This window comes from Bacillus rossius, chromosome 3 (genome assembly GCF_032445375.1).
Source record: "Bacillus rossius redtenbacheri isolate Brsri chromosome 3, Brsri_v3, whole genome shotgun sequence".
NCBI classification, from domain to species: domain Eukaryota; kingdom Metazoa; phylum Arthropoda; class Insecta; order Phasmatodea; family Bacillidae; genus Bacillus; species Bacillus rossius.
The window spans coordinates 123,665,131-123,684,887 of NC_086332.1; the positions used below are offsets into that span (position 1 = coordinate 123,665,131).

Consider the following 19,757-nt stretch of genomic DNA (forward strand, 5'->3'; position numbering starts at 1 on the left):
CTCACTCCTGGGACTGGGGTGTACACTAAGGTGCTCGATTCTATCTCGTAGTGTGTCAGTAGCCACCTCCATGTCCTCCAGTCTATGTTCGAGATGCTGGAGATGTCCTCGCACCTCCTCCCTGGCGCTATCTTGTCCCTGGTGTTCATTTGAGATCATGTTTCGTATGGATGTTACATGAGTCTCCAGACTGTCCACACGACTGCTGTTCTGTGTTACCTGCTCAGATATCTGCTGGACCTGTTCGTGTTGCTGGGCCAGCCTAACCTCAATGCTGTGTTCCAGGCTCTTTAATCCTGAGTTGGTCTGATCCCTCAGCACTCCCAACTCAGCCGTAAGCCGCCCCATTTGAGTATTGTTCTGTTCAAGTTTCGCATTTAGTTGAGTATTATTCTGTTCTAATTTCGCATTTAGAGATGCATTATGCTGCTCCATTTGAGTATTACTCTGTTCAAATTTCGCATTTAGGGATGCATTATGCTGCTCCATTTGAGTATTACTCTGTTCAAATTTCGCATTTAGGGATGCATTATGCTGCTCCATTTGAGTATTATTCTGCCATAATAACTGCATGAGTGCTTCCAGTGTCACGGGTGATGTAGCAGTATTATCTGGCAATGGTGTGATGTTAGGGACAGTGGCCTCCCTTTCCTCCTGCTCCCCTGTTGCCGGTGACATGGGCCGCCCTAACCTCTCAGTCACGGTGGTAGAGTGATCACTAGACCCCTCCACACAAGTGTTCCCTGGTGAACCCCCTGCTGATGATGTAGTCGCCGTGTCTCTTCCTGAATTCCCTGTGTTATCGCAGTCTTCACACATACTGTCACGCCGACTCCTGAGCGAGTATGTGGGGTGGTTGTGTGCCATGTTATTATAATGGATTAGATACACTATGCAGGATCAAATGACAACTTGAAATAAGGTGTGACAACTCAGTGTCAACACACTCGGGCCCCACATTTATGTTCACCACTTTCTTTATGTACTACTGCTAAACTTCTTCGGTGTGTTGAGCCCACTGTTGTGGTAGCCACTCTCTCTACTGCTGCTTACTGCTGGCGCCAGTACCATTAATAGTACTCGTTGATTTATGAATATACCCTTTTGTTGTGTGTGTGTTGTCGGGACGATATACACTGGCTGTCACTATTTTTCAAAAAATATATATAGACATATATATGTGTGTCAATGGTACTGTTATGCTCTTGTACTGTGACCCTTAGAAGCATGCATAAAATGTTATTATCATGAAACACACACTCTTGGACACAGGTAGCTAGGTAACATATATCAACACATAGGGATATAATTCAGGTTTTTATTATTAAGAATAAAATGGCTATTCATCAGGGACAACTAACATAGGTGTAGAGATAAAAATCAATATTAATATAATTAGATAAAAATCACAGAAAAACAATCCTAACGATACTGAACATGACTCGTGGATATGCGCTTATGTAAATTAAACATCAGGAAAATACGTACGTAGCACACATGAATCGTTCACAAAAGTTCGTTAGTGTAAGTTCAGAAAATCAATCAAATGATGTTTTTACGGACGCATTCTTACATAACGGAAAAGAAATGTTTGAAATCCCAGCATAATCAATTAGTTTGATTACTATTTATGTTTATATTTGGGTTTGTATTTGCCTTGGCTTAACTCAGTTTATATGGTAGAGACACGAAACTTGTACTCCCATTTCACCTCTGGGTATCACAAAATAAAATAATGATTTAAATCTTGGAAATATCAATTCATTACGTAGTTCAGGATAATTGACACCTTTTACGTGAAAACTAATGAGTTTGTAGTCAAATCGGAGTTATTTACGACGAAATTACATACAGCTGGGTATGTCTATGGGCGATACAAAATGCAAGATCTTTACTTACAGATTTTCACTCCTAATAACATATCCGTCAGAATATGCCCTTATAATCTTACACATTATTTATTTATACGTCGTTTAAGCTCATCCTGAGTGTCAGATGGCATAATCTAGCTAGCTATCTTTCAAATTTAAAATAGGCCTCGCGCCTTTGCGTCGGCATCAGACGCCTTCATACAACCAACCATCTTATTAATTAAGACGTTCTAGACGCCTCACATCTAAAACACAGCCTCTCATTGGCCGAAACCAAAATCGCTTAGCGTAATTTACAATATAAATACCGTAAATAACACTTATTAATATAATTGAAAACACAAAAATGCGGTAAATTTAAAACGAAAATTTCCAACAATGAAAATTTCTTTAAGTAATACCCCGAATAAAATCATCGTTTATTCCTTAAGTTCATTAGTCCTTAGAGGGGTATACTCAATTGACTGTCCATATAAGTCCATTTCAGGTCATAGAGCATAGCTCTCGTAGATATACATAATTAATAAAAATATATTTAAATAACTTTTGCGGGCGAACAATATACAAATTAAATAATAAAATTTAATAATAATAACAATCAAAATAAGATTTTATAAATAATAGTATCATTAAAATAAATCATTACTTTTTGTGCATTATGAAAATAGTTACAGCACACTGTCTTCGTCTGAATTTTCTCTTTGGCTCCAACTGCTACAGCAGCATTATGTTATAATAGTACACGGCTACTTGACTACGAAGCTACAAGTCTACATGACACCAATTGCGGCATCTGTCTTCGGCTGAATTTTCTCTTTGGCTCCAACTGCTACAGCAGCATTATGTTATAATATTACAAGGCTACTTGGTTACGAAGCTACACATCTACAAGGCTCCAATTATCGCATCTGTCTTCGTCGGCATTTTCTCTTTTGCTCCCACTGCTCCAACAGCATTATGTTATATGATTCCATGGATACTTTGTTACGTAGCTACAGGTCTACGAGGTTCCAATGCATCATGTTTACGAAGCTTCCAGAACACAAGGTTACGAGACTGCGAGGCTACAGGACTACGAAGCTTCCAGGACACGAGGCTACATGACTACGAGACTACATGACTCTAACTGAATACAACAGCACCATTCAGTGGTGAGAGTTAGGTTATCTAATGCAAAGCAAATTGAGGCAAGTAGTTCTGGCTGTCATCAACAGATGTAGCCACGTGTTGCTTGCAGGTAAATATTAATTAGTTATTTTATGTGGGATGCGGGATGCTCACTAACGATCGCAAAAGAAGGAGGGCTTCGCCAGACACCAAGGAGGAGGAAGTTCGTCTTACATGTTAATGCTTCGCTGATGTCTCATGGCATATTATTTGACTGAGTAATGGTTGTTTATTTCTTTAATTCCACCTGGTAAAATTATTGCAAGTGTCAATTTATTAGCAGAAATTCACTAATTAAATGTAACTTTGAATAAAATGACATGACTCATTAAGTAAATATCCTTCATGCAGAGATCGATTTCTCACAAATAATCAGCAGCACTCGGAGAAAATCATTAGATGTCTAGCCAGGAATAACCAGAAGCACTTGGAGAAAACCATCAAATTATTAACAAGAATAATCAGGAGCACATAGAGAAAATGTAATGACAAGAATAATCGGGAGCACACAGAGAAAACCATACACATATTGAAAAAAATATTCATGAGCAAACATAATAACAAGAATAATCGGGAGCACACGGAGAAAACCACCACACGTTTTCTTTGATATCATAAAATTACAGGGGGAAAAAAATTTAATAAATAACAAATAAATAATAAAAAAAATTAAAATGTAAAAAATACAAAAATACATAAACAGATTCTGCTAGCTTGTGAACTTCTCATTGTTGAGCAAAGATAGAGTTCTAGTACAAGCCAAATATTGTTTTTGTATTTTTAGTTTTTTATTTTAATTTTTTTTTTTTTGTAATTTTATGATATGTAAGAAAACTTTTAGTGATTTCTCCGTGTGCTTTCGAATTATTCTTGTGAAAGTTATGGTGGTTTTCTCTGTGTGCTCCTTATTATTCTTGACAATATTTTGATGGTTTTCTCCGAGTGCTTCTTCTTATTCCTGACTAGACATCTGATGGTTTTCTCCGAGTGCTTCTGATTATTCCTGACTCGAAATCTTATGGTTTTCTCCGAGTGCTTCTGGTTACAGATGAGAAATCGATCTCTGAATGAAGGATTTTTTTACTTAATGAGGCATGTCATTTTATTCAAGGTTACATGTAATTAATAAATTTCTGCTACTTAATCAACACTTTTAATATTTTTATCAGGTGGAAATTAAAAAAAATATCATTACTCAGTCAAATAATAATAATCTCTGAGAAATCTAAGAAGCACTAACAGAAAGGACGGACTTCCTTCTCCTTGGAGTCTAGCGAAGCCATCCTTCTTTTGCGATCGTTAGTGAGCATCCCGCATCCCGCATAAAAGAACTAAATATTATTTACCTGCAAGTAACATGTGGCGACATCTGATGCTAAAAGGCAGAACTACTTGCAACAAGTACCTTTGAATGAGATAAATTAATTCTCGCTGATGAAATAATTAAAAAATTCTATTTAAGTAATATATCTAATTTAAAATTCTTAGTTTGCATCTGGCATTAGTCTCAGTAATTAATATGAATCCTGATTCGAAATTTGTTGCTGTATCAATACTTCATCACTGTAGATACTGTAGCAAGGTGTTTACCTTGAGAAAGAATGCTAAACGACATGAGAGAAGCGAGTGTAATTTGGGTCCTTGTCAAAAACCATTTCATTGCAGTCAGTGTCAGAAATCCTTTGGTAGAAGATATTACTTGGATAGACATTGCAAGACCTGTACAATTAAGATGAACAAAGATAACGAAGACTGGGCTACAACATCGCAGAAGAGGAACGAAGGCGAAAAAGCTTAATGCTAAAATTACTGATCTAGATCAAGATAATAATTTAAAATTTAAAACAAACGAAGTAAGTTGTAACCACATTAGAAATGAAAATATATTTACTCCAATATTTAGTCGTCTCCATGAAAATGTGAAAGATGGAGAACCACCTGAAGCTTACAAGGTCGTAGACTTTGATGAAGCATCTGAAGCTGGCATGATTGAAGATTGTGGTGACACATCTGAGGCAGACATGATTGAGTACTGTACTGAAGCACCTAAAGCAGGCAAGATCGAAGACTGTGATGGCGGTCTGAGACCAAAACGATGGAAACGATGTAATAAAATAAATTATCCTGATCAAGTTTGTGATGCTGACATAATTGAAGACTGTGGTGACACATCAGAAGCTGGCATGAACGAAGACTGTGCTGACACATCTAAGGCTGACATGATTGAGTAGTGTGCTGAAGCACCAAAAGCATGCAAGAGCGAAGACTGTGATGGTGGCTTGAGACCAAAACGATGGAAACGTCGTAATTAAATAAATTATATTGATCAAGTTTGTGATGCTGACATGATTGAAGACTGTGGTGACACATCAGAAGCTGGCATGAACGAAGACTGTGCTGACACATCTAAGGCTGACATGATTGAGTAGTGTGCTGAAGCACCAAAAGCATGCAAGAGCGAAGACTGTGGTGGTGGCTTGAGACCAAAACGATGGAAACGTCGTAATTAAATAAATTATCCTGATAAAGCTTGTGATAATCACTGGCACGATGACGAAAGTGAACTTGTGGTTGGTGTTAAAACGATAGACACCAGAGATAATAATATTTATTATAAACATGCAAGGATGATGAACGCAGCAGAGGAGATTGATTATACCTCATGGGAAGATCCTAACGTATTGGTTGACAGGCTACGACTACTACATGGATCGCTTTGTGCAGGAAACTATTCGAACATTAAAGAAATATCCTTCATACTCAAGGAACTGAGGGAAGCTGGCTACATACAATAATGGCTTAAATTAAATGTATGTGTATAAACTTGTAGATAAATTAATATATTTTCTTTCCAGATGGTATCTACCATTTATCGAAATCTGATTTCTAAATTAAACTTATAACTTAAAGGTGTAAAAAACATTACCACTGCCAGTCAAAATGTATACTAATAAAGACGGTTCGATAAGAAAAGTAAGTGGAATCAGTTGGAACCAATTGAAGATGGAGCTGTTGGAGCATTTGGAGCCTTATGGAGCATTTGGAGCCATTTAGAGCCTTATGGAGCATTTGGAGCCATTTAGAGCTGTTGGAGCCATTTGGAGCATTTGGAGCTGTCTTAAGCATTTGGAGGCTGTTGGAGCATTTGGACCCATTTAGAATATTTAGGAGCATTTGGAGCCTTTTTGGAGCTGTTGGAGCCATTTGGAGCTGTTGGAGCCATTTGGAATTATTTGGAGCATTTGGAGCCTTTTTGGAGCTGTTGGAGCTATTTGGAGCTGTTGGAGCATTTGGAGCCTTTTGAAGCATTTGGAGCCTTTTGAAGCATTTGGAGCCTTTTTGGAGCATTTGGAGGCTGTTGTAGCTTTTGGAGCCTTTTGGAGCATTTGGAGCTGTTGGAGCCATTTGGATCATTTGGAGCCTTTTGGAGCATTTGGAGCTGTTGGAACCATTTGGAGCATTTGGACCTGCTGGAGCATTTGGAGTCGATTGATCATTTGGAGCTAAAGACATTTTTATTTTTCTTGAGAATATCAGGTAGAACATAATCAATCAGCTTACTTATGAAGTAACGATGTACGGAAATTAAATTATAACTTGTGACTGAACTGTTTATATGGTAAATCGTATCCATTCCGAGTACCTAAAGAAGAAATTCTCTCAGAACATCGGCTGTTACAATTTACAGTTCTGACGATGAGAAGCAAACTGTTAAACACGGTGCCCAGAAACTCTGTCAAGAAGAGGAGGACTGTGTTAGTAATGGTTCTGGTTGGTCTCTGTCTAGTATAAACCGATTTGAGCTAAGAATTAGTCATTTCGCTTCTATGCAGGGCTAAATGATTATAAGATTGCTGGCTTTCGCAAGTTATCCTGTAGTAGAATAGAAATTATGTAATAAATATTATGTTTGTAAAAGAACTTGTGTTTTATTTTCGAACCTGACATTTTTTGAGGCATTTTTACCTAAAAATTAAGATTATTTTTAGCTTCTTCCAGGTTCGTACCAAGGACCTTAGTCGATCTAATTAATTAATCGGTATATTGTTTGCAAATTTATTTAATGAATTTTGAACTTTTTCCTGAATTTCTAGGTTAATTATTACGAATTTCCAAGATTACGGTCGTAAAGGATTATAGAATGATGGTAGTAGAGGATTTAAACTCTCTATAAGAGTTGTGAACATGGTTTATTGAAGTTATCATTTTTTTATATAAAATTAAATGTTTTGCATCATCCAGGGATCGAACCAAGGACATGAATTGATCGAATCAATCAGTATATTTATTGCCAATTTATTTAATGAATTTTGGAATTTTTCCCGAATTTCTAGCATTAAAATTACAGATTTTCAAGATGGCATCCATATGACAAGATGGCGGGTGTCACAGTAATAATAAATTATTACTGCACTCTAGCGGGTAAGAATTAAACTAACATGGCATCAGCGTACTCTAGTAGTCGATAACAAGATTGTGGCTTCCAGCATATGAAGACAAGATGGCGGACATGACGTCATACTAGGTGACGATATATATACTTTGACATAAGTGGTGGGCAGTCAGTCTGTCGATGGCTACCGTGGAGGAAGGATCTGTTGTCATTTTTATTTTTTTGCCCTCACCGGGTTCGAACCGAGGACTCCGAGTTCCGTGTCGTTAATGTTTGTTTTTTAAATATTTTTTATTAAAATTTTATTTAATGAATTTTTTATAAATTTTAAATTTTTTTTATTAAAATCGGATAATAAATAAAGATTTTCAAGATGGCGGACATAACAGAAATTGCAACGGTGACATCATATTTCAAAATGGCTGCCATGGTATCCTTATTTTCAAGGTCATTACCTCGGTGGCTTAAAGCGGCTAGCTCTTAGGAGTTTTAAGCCGCTTTTAGAAATTTGGGTTCTTTCTAGGGCAAAACGACTTTTGAGGATTTTCGAAATCCCAATTTTTGAATTGTGGAATTTTTTGAGATTTTTTGGCGGAATTTTTTCCACAGAAATGGAAATTTGGGCGATTTTTGAGGAATTTTGGGCAATTTTTGCCCAATTTTGGCAAATTTTAGAGGTCAAATTCAAGGTCAAGGTCAAAGGTCAAGGTCACGTCCATCCAAGATGGCCGTCGTGACGTCAGAATCCAAGATGGTGGCTCGGCACCTCGCACCTCAGCCTGTGCCAGGAAATACATTCCTATACTACTTATATATATTCTATATATATACTAAATATATTCTATATGTACTTGACATGTATCATACCCCAGAAATGGGGTGATAGGATATGAAATAAATAAATAGGGGGGTGGGTGGGGGGGAAGCAAGTCGCAGTTGCGAAGGCATATGGCATTGTGGCGACGACTGTTAGTACCATTGTAAAAGACCGGGCAAAGATTGAAAATATGTATGAAGAATCTTTGTTTTGTTGTGACAGCAAAAGGCTTCGTTCTGGCGATCATCAAGGTTTGGAAGATGCCTTGAACAAATGGTTGAGGGAAGTACGATCAAATAATGTTTCAGTAACTAGCCCAATGTTGCAAGCTAAAGCAAAACAGTTTGCATTGCTTATGGACATTCAAGACTTCCAAACCAATTTGGGTTTGGTTTCACCGGTTCCGGAAACGACATGGTATATCATGGAAGGTTGTTTGTGGGGAGGACAAAGATGCAGACTCAGAGGCAGCAAACCAATGGATAGAAGAAAAGTTGGACAGTATTTTTAAATCATACTCAGTAGATAATATTTTCAATGCTGATGAAACTGCATTTTTTTACAAGCTTTTGCCGAACAGGACAATGGCATATAGGGGTGATAAATGCACTGGAGGGGAAAAAGCAAAGGAATGGTGGTCTGTGTTGTTTTGTTGCAACGCCACAGGAACAAAAAAATTGAGGCCATTTATTATTGGTAAACACAAGTCTCCCAGGTGTTTCAATGGAGTTTGTCTTCCTGCTGATTATGCAAGCAACACCCGTGCATGGATGACAAGAAAACTGTTCTCAAACTGGCTCATGAAAACCAATAAGGACATGAAGAAAGAGGGAAGAAAAATTATTTTGTTAGTAGACAACTGTGCAGCACACACTGTTGATCTTCGACTGGAAAACATCAAACTGATGTTTCTGCCACCGAACTGCACATCTCAGTTACAGCCCCTTGACCAAGGCATTATTCAGAATGCCAAAGTACATTTTCGAAAACGTCTTGTTGAGAGGTTGCTCATCAACATTAGGTTGAAAGTGCCCACTAACATCAATGATCGTCAGGCAATTGAGATGATTACTTGTGGATGGTGGAATGTTCAGCCAGAAACTATTGCCAACTGCTGGAGAAAGTCTGGCATTGTGAACTGTAACACTGACGAGCTCACTGCAACTTCATCAGACCAGGATGCAAGCCATACTACAGCACAAACACGCGAAATCAATTACATTGACCCTGAAGTATGGCAAGAAGTGTCAACCTTCATGCAGTGTGATGCTGTTTCATTCACAGACTATGTCTCTGTGGATAATGAAACATAAACAACATCAGTGTTGACTGACAGTGACATCGTTAGTGAAGTCATTCAATCACAGTCATCAAAAGTCGAATCAGATGATGATTCTGACTCTGAGGAGCCGCCTGTGACAGCTACAGAAGGTATTCAGAACTTAGAAAAACTGAACAAATTTATCTCTAAACACGAAAAGGTTCCAGAAGGGATCAGGAAATATTTCTATGAGATAGAACATATATACTCAACAGAGCATCATTCAAGCTCAAAAACAAACTGAAATAACAGACTTTTTTTTAAAAAAATAACTAAACTTAAGTTAGGTATACATACACACGAATGTTTAAACTGAAGTCAGATGTTGGCCAAAAAATACTGTATCATATAATATCGCTATTTTTTTTATATTTTTTTCTCTTTGTAAAGATGGTAGGTAGGTATGTATGTATGTTTCAGTACTAAGTACAAAAACTTAAGGTCCCTGCAAGTACGGGTACTTACCTGTACATTCGGGTGCTTTTGGATACGAGAAGTTCTCAGTTCGGGTGTCATTCTAGTACATACACAAATAAAGAATAAAAAAATATTGATGTCTTCAATAAAAATTTAATATAGGTACCTTCAGTGTTCTGTCAAAACTCATAATAGCAGGACAACGTAAAACTTTCTAGTTTAAATGTAATATCGGCTCTACTGTTAAGGACCGTAAATATAATTTTAAAAAGCATCATTGGAAGGTTGGGGAGATAATATAAATGTTAAATACTACCATTCCAGCCACATGAAAAATGTTAATTTCAGGTTAAAGGTTAGTGGAAAGTTGTAAAAATTACCTGTAATATACAAATGATGTGTAAATTTGTGTTGTGCTTTAATAGTGTAGTCGAGATTGTTTTTCAGAAAGAACATCTCTGATCAAGATGTTCTCCAGAGATCCTTAGGATTATAACATAGCCGAAGCTGTTTTAATAAAGGCAGGGATGTTTAATGTAAGTACGTTATGTCCAGAGCAAAAGCTAATTTCCATTATCATTGGTCAATATATTTTGACAATTATTTTTTGTCCCTAAATTCGGGTACATTTATGTATCCAAATTTGGGTACATCTGGCAACACTGTAAATAATGCATTTTCAGGGCCGGTATTATGACCTCCGGCTAAATCTCCAGGTTAGCTAGCCTACAAGTTAGCCTAGCCTCCGGTTACCGAACGAGGGGTGTATTATGACCCATACGGTACTTAGCCTGCGGTTGGCTAACCGGAACCTGACGAAGCGTGTGGTGTAATAATGGGTGTGTTGGTAATGAAATAAACCAGAATTTGGTAACTTTTGTTGCGAGACAGTTTTTTTTTTCTGGTAGAATGTTAGTCAGCTGTTTGTTTGTATTGTGATTCGAAATGTTTACAGCTGCAGTAAAGAAATATGCCGCGAACTTTATCTTGCAACAGATATAATTAAATTAACCAAAAACTATTTCGACGTCAAACCTGCTTTGTATTAAACCATAAAATTACACTTTACGATTCAAAACCGGGTGTTTTCAACTTTACTCTTGTATTGAAACTCATGATTTTGTTAGGTTATATATTAAGCCAAAACTAACGAAGTAATTCTATACAAACAAATAAATAGGGATGACATTTTTACTAGAGAACACTTATTTCTTTCATAAATTTATTTCATAATCAAATAATATATACCCTGTTTCGGGAAAATACTTGTCGATTTTCATTTCACTGGTGTAGGTTTCATTTTTGTACTAATAGTTTCGTATCACGTATCCAAATTAATCCGATCCTGATGGAATTAGTTTGTGGTATATGATGCTTGCTGTTTTAATTTAGTAGGTCGAGAGATCCTAGACATATTCACTGGGGAAATAATTATTATTGTAAAATGTATACGAAAGAAATACATTTTTACAAGACCTGACATAATTTGTTTGTATCGTGATATGTTAGGTATTTTGATTTATGTACAGGAGTTTTCAACATTCTAAATTAAAACAGCAAGTCTAATGTAAAACAAGACCAACATATAAAGGGTCATGCCGATAGGATCAAGGGATAAACTTTGATACGGGAAACAGAATAATTCCAGTGCTGTTTTCGTTTTGCACTTGCGTGGCAGGTAGATAATAAGTACCTAAAGGTTTGTAAGATAGGGAAGGGATAATTGGGTAACATTTATTTTCACATTCAATTGTATTCATTGAATTAGAACCACGTCTGAAGTCGTATGAAGTGAATTTCATTCCCGGCATATGTCCACTGTATTACGAATAAAAATTCACAGATACAACTTCCACGAAAACACGCATTTTATAGGTAATAATAACAACCCTCGTTTTGAAATTTTAAAATTCACTTATTTACACATATTCTTAAGCAGGAACATTTAAGTTTATATACATTGAATACGTTTATGTACTTCGTGATAAATTAAAGTCAAATAATAATACACGACTCGACGAGAAAAGAAAAGCGTGACTACACTTTCATGCCATGTAATTTTTAATAAAACTTTGACGAATACGGCGAACCATTTTATATTTAGTAATAAATTATTCCATCGCATCCTGCAAATATTCAATATACCTAATTCCTCAAATAGTCATCATCACTATCAACAACTAACCTCGCCTGATACATCGCCATTTTATTTTCTGTTGCTTAGCCTCCGGTTAAGCAGCTAGCGGCCGGTTCATCCACCCGCTACGTTAGCCGGGACTTTAACTGGAAGATAGACATTAACAGGGAGTCATAAAACCGAAATAAGAGCAAGCCTGCGGTTAAATTTTAGCCGGAAGTTTAGCCGGAGGTCATAAACCCGGCCCTCAAACCACATGCGAGATGTCTATTTTCATTTAATAAACAGCAGGTAACAACCAGCATTGGATTTAGAAGGGAACTTTAACTATGCAGTGTTGCCTTGACGTCGTACCTCCTCTTTATTAAACAAAAACCCGGGTCACAGTCCTGTCCGCGGCGCAACACTCCAGCCATGGCCCTGGTAGTGCCACCACTCGCCACCAGATGGCAGTTGTAAATATAAAGAGACAATGTATTATAGTTATTTTATATATGTTATTATTATAAATATTTATGTAGATTATTAAGGTTATATTGTAAGTATGTTTTGTAGACGTGTAAATAATATTGTAAAATGCAAAAGATCAAAAGAGATAGAAATATGTAAAACTTTAACACAAATGATTGTAGACGAAACGTGTATAAATTGTGCGGGCTAACAAGTCTAGACAGCTCTCCTCTCCCAGTCAATCTGGGAGAATACCACCATTGTAAGCTTTCCTCTCTCCCAGCCAATCTGGGAGAATAAATATTACCTCAGTCAAAATTGGTATCATTGGTTTGAATTCCTCATCTTCCTTTCCTCAGCTAGAGACTCTTCGTGAGACCGCGGGCTTTCCTTTTCTCTCTCTCATTCTCTCGCACCTATCTGCTAGCGACTCCTTGTGAGACTGCGGGCAATCATCTGCTAGCGACTCTTAGTGAGACCGCGGGCTTCCTTCTCTCTCTCTCTCTCTCTCATTCTACCTCTCTCTGCCCACCCATCTGCTAGCGACTCTTCGTGAGACCGCGGGCAATCCTCTGCTAGCGACTCTTAGTGAGACCGCGGGCATCCCTCTCTCCAACTTCCATCCTTTCCGCTAGCGACTCTTCGTGAGACCGCGGGCATCCTCTCTTCTACACCCAATCTTCCTGCTAGCTACTCCTTGTCAGCACGTCCTCGGTCAGCTGCACTGGGCCGAACGGTCCACTCCCGCCTCAGAGTGTCAGGCTGCTCTACCCAAGAGCTGGCGCCGGGCAAACAACACAACTGAACGACCGAGCGACGTCCACCCCGTCTCCACAGCTTCACCAGAGACGAGGCCGCGACAGCCTTGCAGCATTTTTAAGTTTTGAATAAGCCAGACACCATGCTTTTAAACAACATTAAAAAAAACTCTGCATGTATTATTGGATGAATATGGTAGTAAGCACACACAATTTTGAAAATGATACAGTTAACATGTTTTTATAACGAATGGTCATTGAAAAAACCTTTACAATGCTAAAATAAGCTTTCTTTAAAAAATTCCCTGACTTTTCTGTTTTCATGGTCTGTGGTCATACTGTAGAACAGGGGTGTAGCCTGGGGGGGGGGGTTAGGGGTTCCAACCCCCCACCCCCCTTAGCAACAAATATTTAATTAATTTCTTATTCATCACTCAGACAAATTTCATATTAAAATAAATAAAATTTCCACCATTACAATATTTAAATTTAAGTACCGAAAACTGCTAAAATAGCACTATTTTACACCTTAAAATACAAATTTTTCTGGGGGAAGACCCCCGGACCCACCGCTTTAATACGGAGGGGGGGGGGGCCATGCTTCTTAACACCCCCCATACACAAATCCTGGCTACGCCACTGCTGTAGAATAATGATTTTTTTTGGCATGGATTGGTACCTAATCAGATTCTGCTACAGAAAAAGTTTTTATTGTTAGCTAGTGAGGGTTCTTCAAAAATATACACGTTCTTGACAGCAAGCAGGTATGATGCAGGCTAGGTAGGGAAGTACGAGTGAGATTTTATGTCTTGCTTCAGGCGAACTCCAGCAGGAAAAAAGCAATAGCTAATTTGACAGGTTAGAATAGTGCGCAAGGGGGAGAGCAGACAGCAGGTCCATGCTCAGGAAGACGACACCGAGGGTCTAGGGCCAGTACAAAGTCCTGCCGCAGTGTCAACCACATGTAGATCTCCAGCTAGGATACACCAGAACCACCATTTAACCCCCCCCCTCCCACTCCTCAAAAAAGAAAAATAATATTGCAATGAACCCCTGTTCATCAACTTTTAGACCATTGGCCTTAAGACATCGTCTGCACAGTAGTTCATCTCTCTCCTTCACCTCCCCTTTTATTATATTCTGCTGCTTTTATTTTTAAGTGAACTATTTTTGATCGTGAAGGCATACCCAGCCAACCCTACTTAAACTCGTGTTTTGTATTTCTGTCTTATTCGACATTAGTTCTTGGACGAGTGATTAGCTTCCATGACCATGCCAGGGGCATCGATCATGGGTGTTAAGTACAGAGTTTGTGTTTGGATGTCACATCTTAATTAAATGGCCATGTAATCTTGTCGCGTATTTTCTTGTTAATAAAATTCTGTTTTGTTGCCATGAACTAAATTTTGTGACACGACTGACAGTGTCCATTCGACTCTCACTCACAACTTCGCGACCGCACTCTCTCATCCCACTCAGGCGACTAACTCGACCCACGCTCCGCGACATCTCAGCGGCCTCCCCCCTTGCCGCGTGCACATTAATTCCCCCTCTTCCCTTTGTGTGCGAGGGCGTGGAGCCCACATGGTCACAGGTGGGGAGACGCGACTCAGTCGCCCGGGAAACACATCTACAGGTACACAACAACACAAATAGATATTTACACACTCACATAATTACATAAACAAAACCCTTATGAAAAGCCTGGAGTCCAGCCTGTCAGCAAGCTCATCCAGGTGGTCCATGGTGTAACCGTTAGGCTCATACCCATATGCTTGTTGGGTGGGCGTAGCTTCTCGGGAAAATACTGGAGCTTCGGGGTTTAAAGAAACCTCGCAACCTGCTGGGTTGGTATTGCCAGTGACCAATTCGTCGCCGAAGTTCGTCGGCACTTGAGGTGAGTCCAATCTCCTTCCTTCCCTACTGCAGTAGTTTCTTCCAGGGTCGGTGTCTGAGGGCATCGTGTCAGAATTGGCACAACGGCCTCCCCGCGGTGTCTCTGGTTGGTCACTGAGGCTGTCCCGGTCTGTAAAACCATCCGCGGCTCCTGCGGTTGACGGCTTTTGCGGCATCGGGACCGTGGGTAGCCGCAAGGCATCATGGTTTATTTTGGCCGTTCAGCCATTCGGCTGCCACACCAGGTAACTGGTCGTCCCCAAGCGAGCCACCACCTCCCTGGGCCCGGACCTCTTGGGCGCGAGGGCCACGCAAAACCCACGGCCCCTGGCTGACAGATGCTGGAGTCTTACGTGCACAAACTGGCCTGGAATGATCTGCTGGGGTGGATTTAAGGACAGGGGCATTCAATGATCCAGAAACTGGGCCTGATGCCTGCGTGCCCCAGCCTGTAGGTCCTCTACCGGGAAAGGTTCTTCTGTGTTAATAACGCCCAGTTCGGCTGGCAATGCCAAGTTGTGACCGTGGAGCAGCTCAGCTGGAGAATATCCCGTGACCTCGTTCGTGCGCCGGCGGAGGCAGTACAAGAGGGTGGGGAGGTGAATCTCCCACTTAGTGTGGTTCTCATCAAGGCGGATCTGGAGCTGGGTCTTAATGTCTTGGTTGCGGCGTTCAGTGGGATTTGATCTGGGATGATAGGTAGGGGTGGTGTGATGATGGACCCCCCACCTCCCACATGCCTTCCGCTAGCTATGACCTGTAAACTGGACTCCATTATCCGTGAGCAGCACTTGCGGATACCCATACCGTGGGAACACCTCTCGGTCCAGTAGGGCGATGATTGTTCCCGCCTTGACATTAGCGACAGCAAACGCCTCGGTCCATCGCGTGAACACATCAGTGACTACAATGATGAACTGCTTTCCCTGGGAGGTGCGTGGGTAGGGGCCCATAATGTCAAGGGCCACCTCGTGGAACAGATGGTCAGGGCGTCGGGGAACCTGCTGCTCCACGCCATCAGGTCGACGCACCTTACACTGTTGGCAGCGTTGACACTCACGCACGAACCGCTTGATGCCGGCCGTGAATTCCGGCCAGTGGAACATCCTGCGGATTTCTCGCAAGGTCTGCTCAGCCCCAGGGTGCCCCGTCAGCTCATGACTGTGGAAGAACAGTAGGATGGCTGGCCGTGCAGCAGGGGGTGCATAAATGCTCCAGCGGCTTCCTCTGCGAGCACCACGGGTCTGAAGCATGCCATCGAGACTAAGGTGATGGGGAAATGCTTGGTCGCCACACTCGGCCAGTCGGGCTCGCGTTTGTGGGTCGTCCTGCTGAGCGTCACGCACGTGAGCCACCAACTCTGCCATGGTGGCGAATGGGGTGGCCGTCTCCGGTGTGCTGGGCCCAGGCAGCATGTACAGTAGAGCACTGTCGGGGGCCGGGTCCGAATAGTTGGTAATCGGAACCGGGGACAGGAGGTTGTCCCACCCATGGTCATCGTAGACTATGGTTTTGGGGTCCTGGTGCCAGGAAAGTTCGTCAGCGAACTCATTTTCCCCAGGAACATGTTCCACCGTGAAGTGGAAGCTCTTGCACGGAATCCAGCCATTTGAGGCACTGTCTGTCTGTGCGCAGAATGAAGGGGTGCCCCTCGAGGTAGTGTCCGTATCTTTTTAGTGCCCACACCACAGCCAGGCACTCTTGCTCATTGACACGGTATCGTCTTTCCACTGGAACAAACTTGGCGCTCGCGTACTCGACGATACGTCTCTGGCCTTGGCCGTCCAGTGGCATGGGCACTGAGGAAGTACCGTCCCCACCTCGAAGGTAGGTAAATTGTATTGCGCATGGACAAACAATGCCTCACATGGTTGCGGACCCTCCAGGGGCGGAAAAGCAAACTCGTGAGGTGGGCGCTGTTTCTACAGTTGTTCGACATCGTTGTGGAACACGTCCCAGGAGTAGAAAACGAGCTGCCGGATGCCCTGTCACGGGACCCTGATGAGGGATCGTGCCTGGAGGACGAGGTATCTTGGGACGAGATACTGCCACCTGGCCGTGAGATGGATCACCACCACCCAAGGGACCCAACATGCCACCTGCTTGCTCTAGGTGTGGACGACGACCCGCCTCCTGTGGACCTGGTCGAGCTGAAACGTCAGGTGCACGATGCCCAATGCACCTCTCAGGACGCTGAGCGCAGACGTGAGAAGCAAATAGCGGAACCATGTGAGACCTGGACTACGAGGGATGGCGTGCTCTACAGACGAGGAATGGGACCCGATCAGGAGTGGAGCACCTATGTCCCACCGGAGGCACGTGAAGCAGTGTTGCACTTTATGCCTGATCACGACCTGGCCAGACACCCTGGGGTGGACCAAACACGGCGGGTGGTCAGTCAGCACTACCGCAGGCCCGGCGTGGCCCGGGACATGCGAGAGTACATGAGGACTTGTGATACGTGTCAAGAGCGGAAAGCGCTGCGGAGCGACGGGACGGAGCAACAACAGCCTCGCATTCCCACTACCCCTTTCCAGTCTATCGCGCTGGACATCATGGGGCCATATCTCTTCATAGCCCGGGGCAAGAGCATCCTGGTGGTAGTGACCGATCTCTTCACCCATTGGGTAGAAGCTTACTCCACCAGCAACATTTGGGCCAACACCATTGGGACAATATTGCAAACGAATTTCTTCCCGCGTTGGGGCTACACGAGAGACCTGTTGACGGACAACGCCAGCCAATTCGTCGGGAGGCAGTGGCGGGAGATGTGTAACTTGTGGCATGTCGAACACCGGACCACACCTGCCTACCACCCCCGAGCCAACCCGACAGAGAGGCGAAACCAAGAGTTGAAAGTCCAGATGCGCATAAAGCTGGGTAGCGACCATACTAAGTGGGACGACCATCTTGCAGAGACTCTGTTTTGCATCCGTCGCAGAACCAATGCAGCCACAGGAATGACACCAGCAGAAATGGTCCAAGGCCACAATTTGCCCTTGCCAGAAGAATGGACAGCCTACAGGGTAGCCGATGAAGAAGAAGACCCAGAGGAGCACCATCAACGGCGAGAGGCAGAAATGACAACAGCACGCGAACACCAGAGGACCTATACTCGCCAGATAACACCACAGACGACCCGAATGCCACCAGAACTACAACCTGGAGAACTGGTATACATGCGCACGCAGCCTCTGTTCAGCGCGCCGAAGAACTACAGTGCCGGGTTGAGCCCCAGATGGTCGGGACCACACCCGATCCTTAAACGGCTTAGTAGGAGCACCTACCTAGTCTGCCTGGGTGGACGGCAAGTGCGAAAAGTGCACCGAGTCACCATACGGAGAACAACATTCCCAGGAAAAAAATTTGGTCTCTGAAGATGTCACCCTAGTAGAAGTGGACGAAACGCCTACTTCAGACAACTCGATCACGCTTCGAGGCATGCGGGCCTGTTCCATGCCACCCCCAGCCCAGAAACAGCGACTCTGGAAACAGCAGGAAGCTCGGCCACAAGTCTGTGGCGACGCCGTCGGAGACGCACGACGCGGACACAGATCTGTGACGTCACCGGGATGCCCGAGACGGGCGCCGATGCGGCAGACGAACAGCCTCTGGTGACCAAGCTGGACGAGGAGGAGGCAGCTGAGCCACTCTCCCCCACCCGAGGTGGATGGGGACATAGTGCCTCCCTCGCCGATGCAGAGTTCCGAGTCACAGTCGAGGAGCCGGCTGAGACGACCCCGAGACGCAACCGACGATGTCGCCGAGCCCAACGTTACTTGGCAGACTATGTCACAGGCTCGGAGCTGGACGTGCTTGTGTACGACGACTCGGCGAGTATGGGGCGACTGCCGCGGGAGAGGGCGGCCCTAACCCCGACGACAGCCGCGGGAGAGGGCGTCCCTATCCTGCTGCCTCGGGTGGAAGCACGGACGGCCTTGACCCGGGCTTATAAAGGGGGGGCGTCTGGCGTGGTACCTCTCTGCCTCTGGATTAAAGCCCGGATCACAGCCCTGTCCGCAGCGCACTGCGGCTTTGGGAATATCGTCACTTCCGCTCCGTGCGCGCGAGAGCAGTGCGCCGACATCCTGGTCTCCAATCCCGTGCAAGCCACCTTCGAGGCTAGACGCGGCCGCGAGACGCTCCATAAACTCGCCGCTATTATCACTTTTGTTTTATATTCTATAGTGTGTTATCATCTCTTTTATCATTTTTTTCTACCATGTGCGCGAGTGTTGTTTTGTATCTGGCGTGTCTGCGGGTCAAAATACGTGGACTAACACAACTAGCCTGCACCGCACATTTCTCCAGCGCGCGAAACGTCCCTCGGCAGCTACACGGGCCGGACGGTCCACCCCTGCCTCCCCGCAGGAGGCTGCTCTACGCGAGAGAGCTGGCACCGGGCAATACAAGAAAACGACCGAGAGACGTCCGCCACGTCTCCACATATACTACGGAGACGGGTACGCGACAACATTTACTTTTCGAACCAAATATATATGGTTCTATTTGTGTACATTTGACCTTAAT

General features: G+C 42.8%; 1 protein-coding gene across 1 annotated transcript; it reads right to left on the reverse strand.

Moving 5' to 3' along the window:
- Window positions 1–15,448: 15,448 nt before the first annotated feature.
- Window positions 15,449–17,021, reverse strand: LOC134531372 (uncharacterized). The gene is made up of 4 exons (XM_063367073.1): window positions 16,914–17,021; window positions 16,035–16,816; window positions 15,692–15,914; window positions 15,449–15,604 (listed from the first exon to the last, which is right to left on the reverse strand). The coding sequence occupies exons 1-4, from the start codon at window positions 17,019–17,021 to the stop codon at window positions 15,449–15,451; spliced, it is 1,269 nt and encodes a 422-aa protein (XP_063223143.1).
- Between the last annotated feature and the right edge of the window lie 2,736 nt (window positions 17,022–19,757).

Bases quoted from the DNA above. Each gene is read 5' to 3' on its own strand.
- LOC134531372 (XM_063367073.1), bottom strand. From the start codon at position 17,021: ATGCCACTGGACGGCCAAGGCCAGAGACGTATCGTCGAGTACGCGAGC. The intron at 16,817-16,913 runs GTGTGGGCACTA...ATTCCGTGCAAG, and splicing joins AGCAAGAGTGCCTGGCTGTG to AGCTTCCACTTCACGGTGGA. The intron at 15,915-16,034 runs GTATGGGTATCC...CTATCATCCCAG, and splicing joins GACCGAGAGGTGTTCCCACG to ATCAAATCCCACTGAACGCC.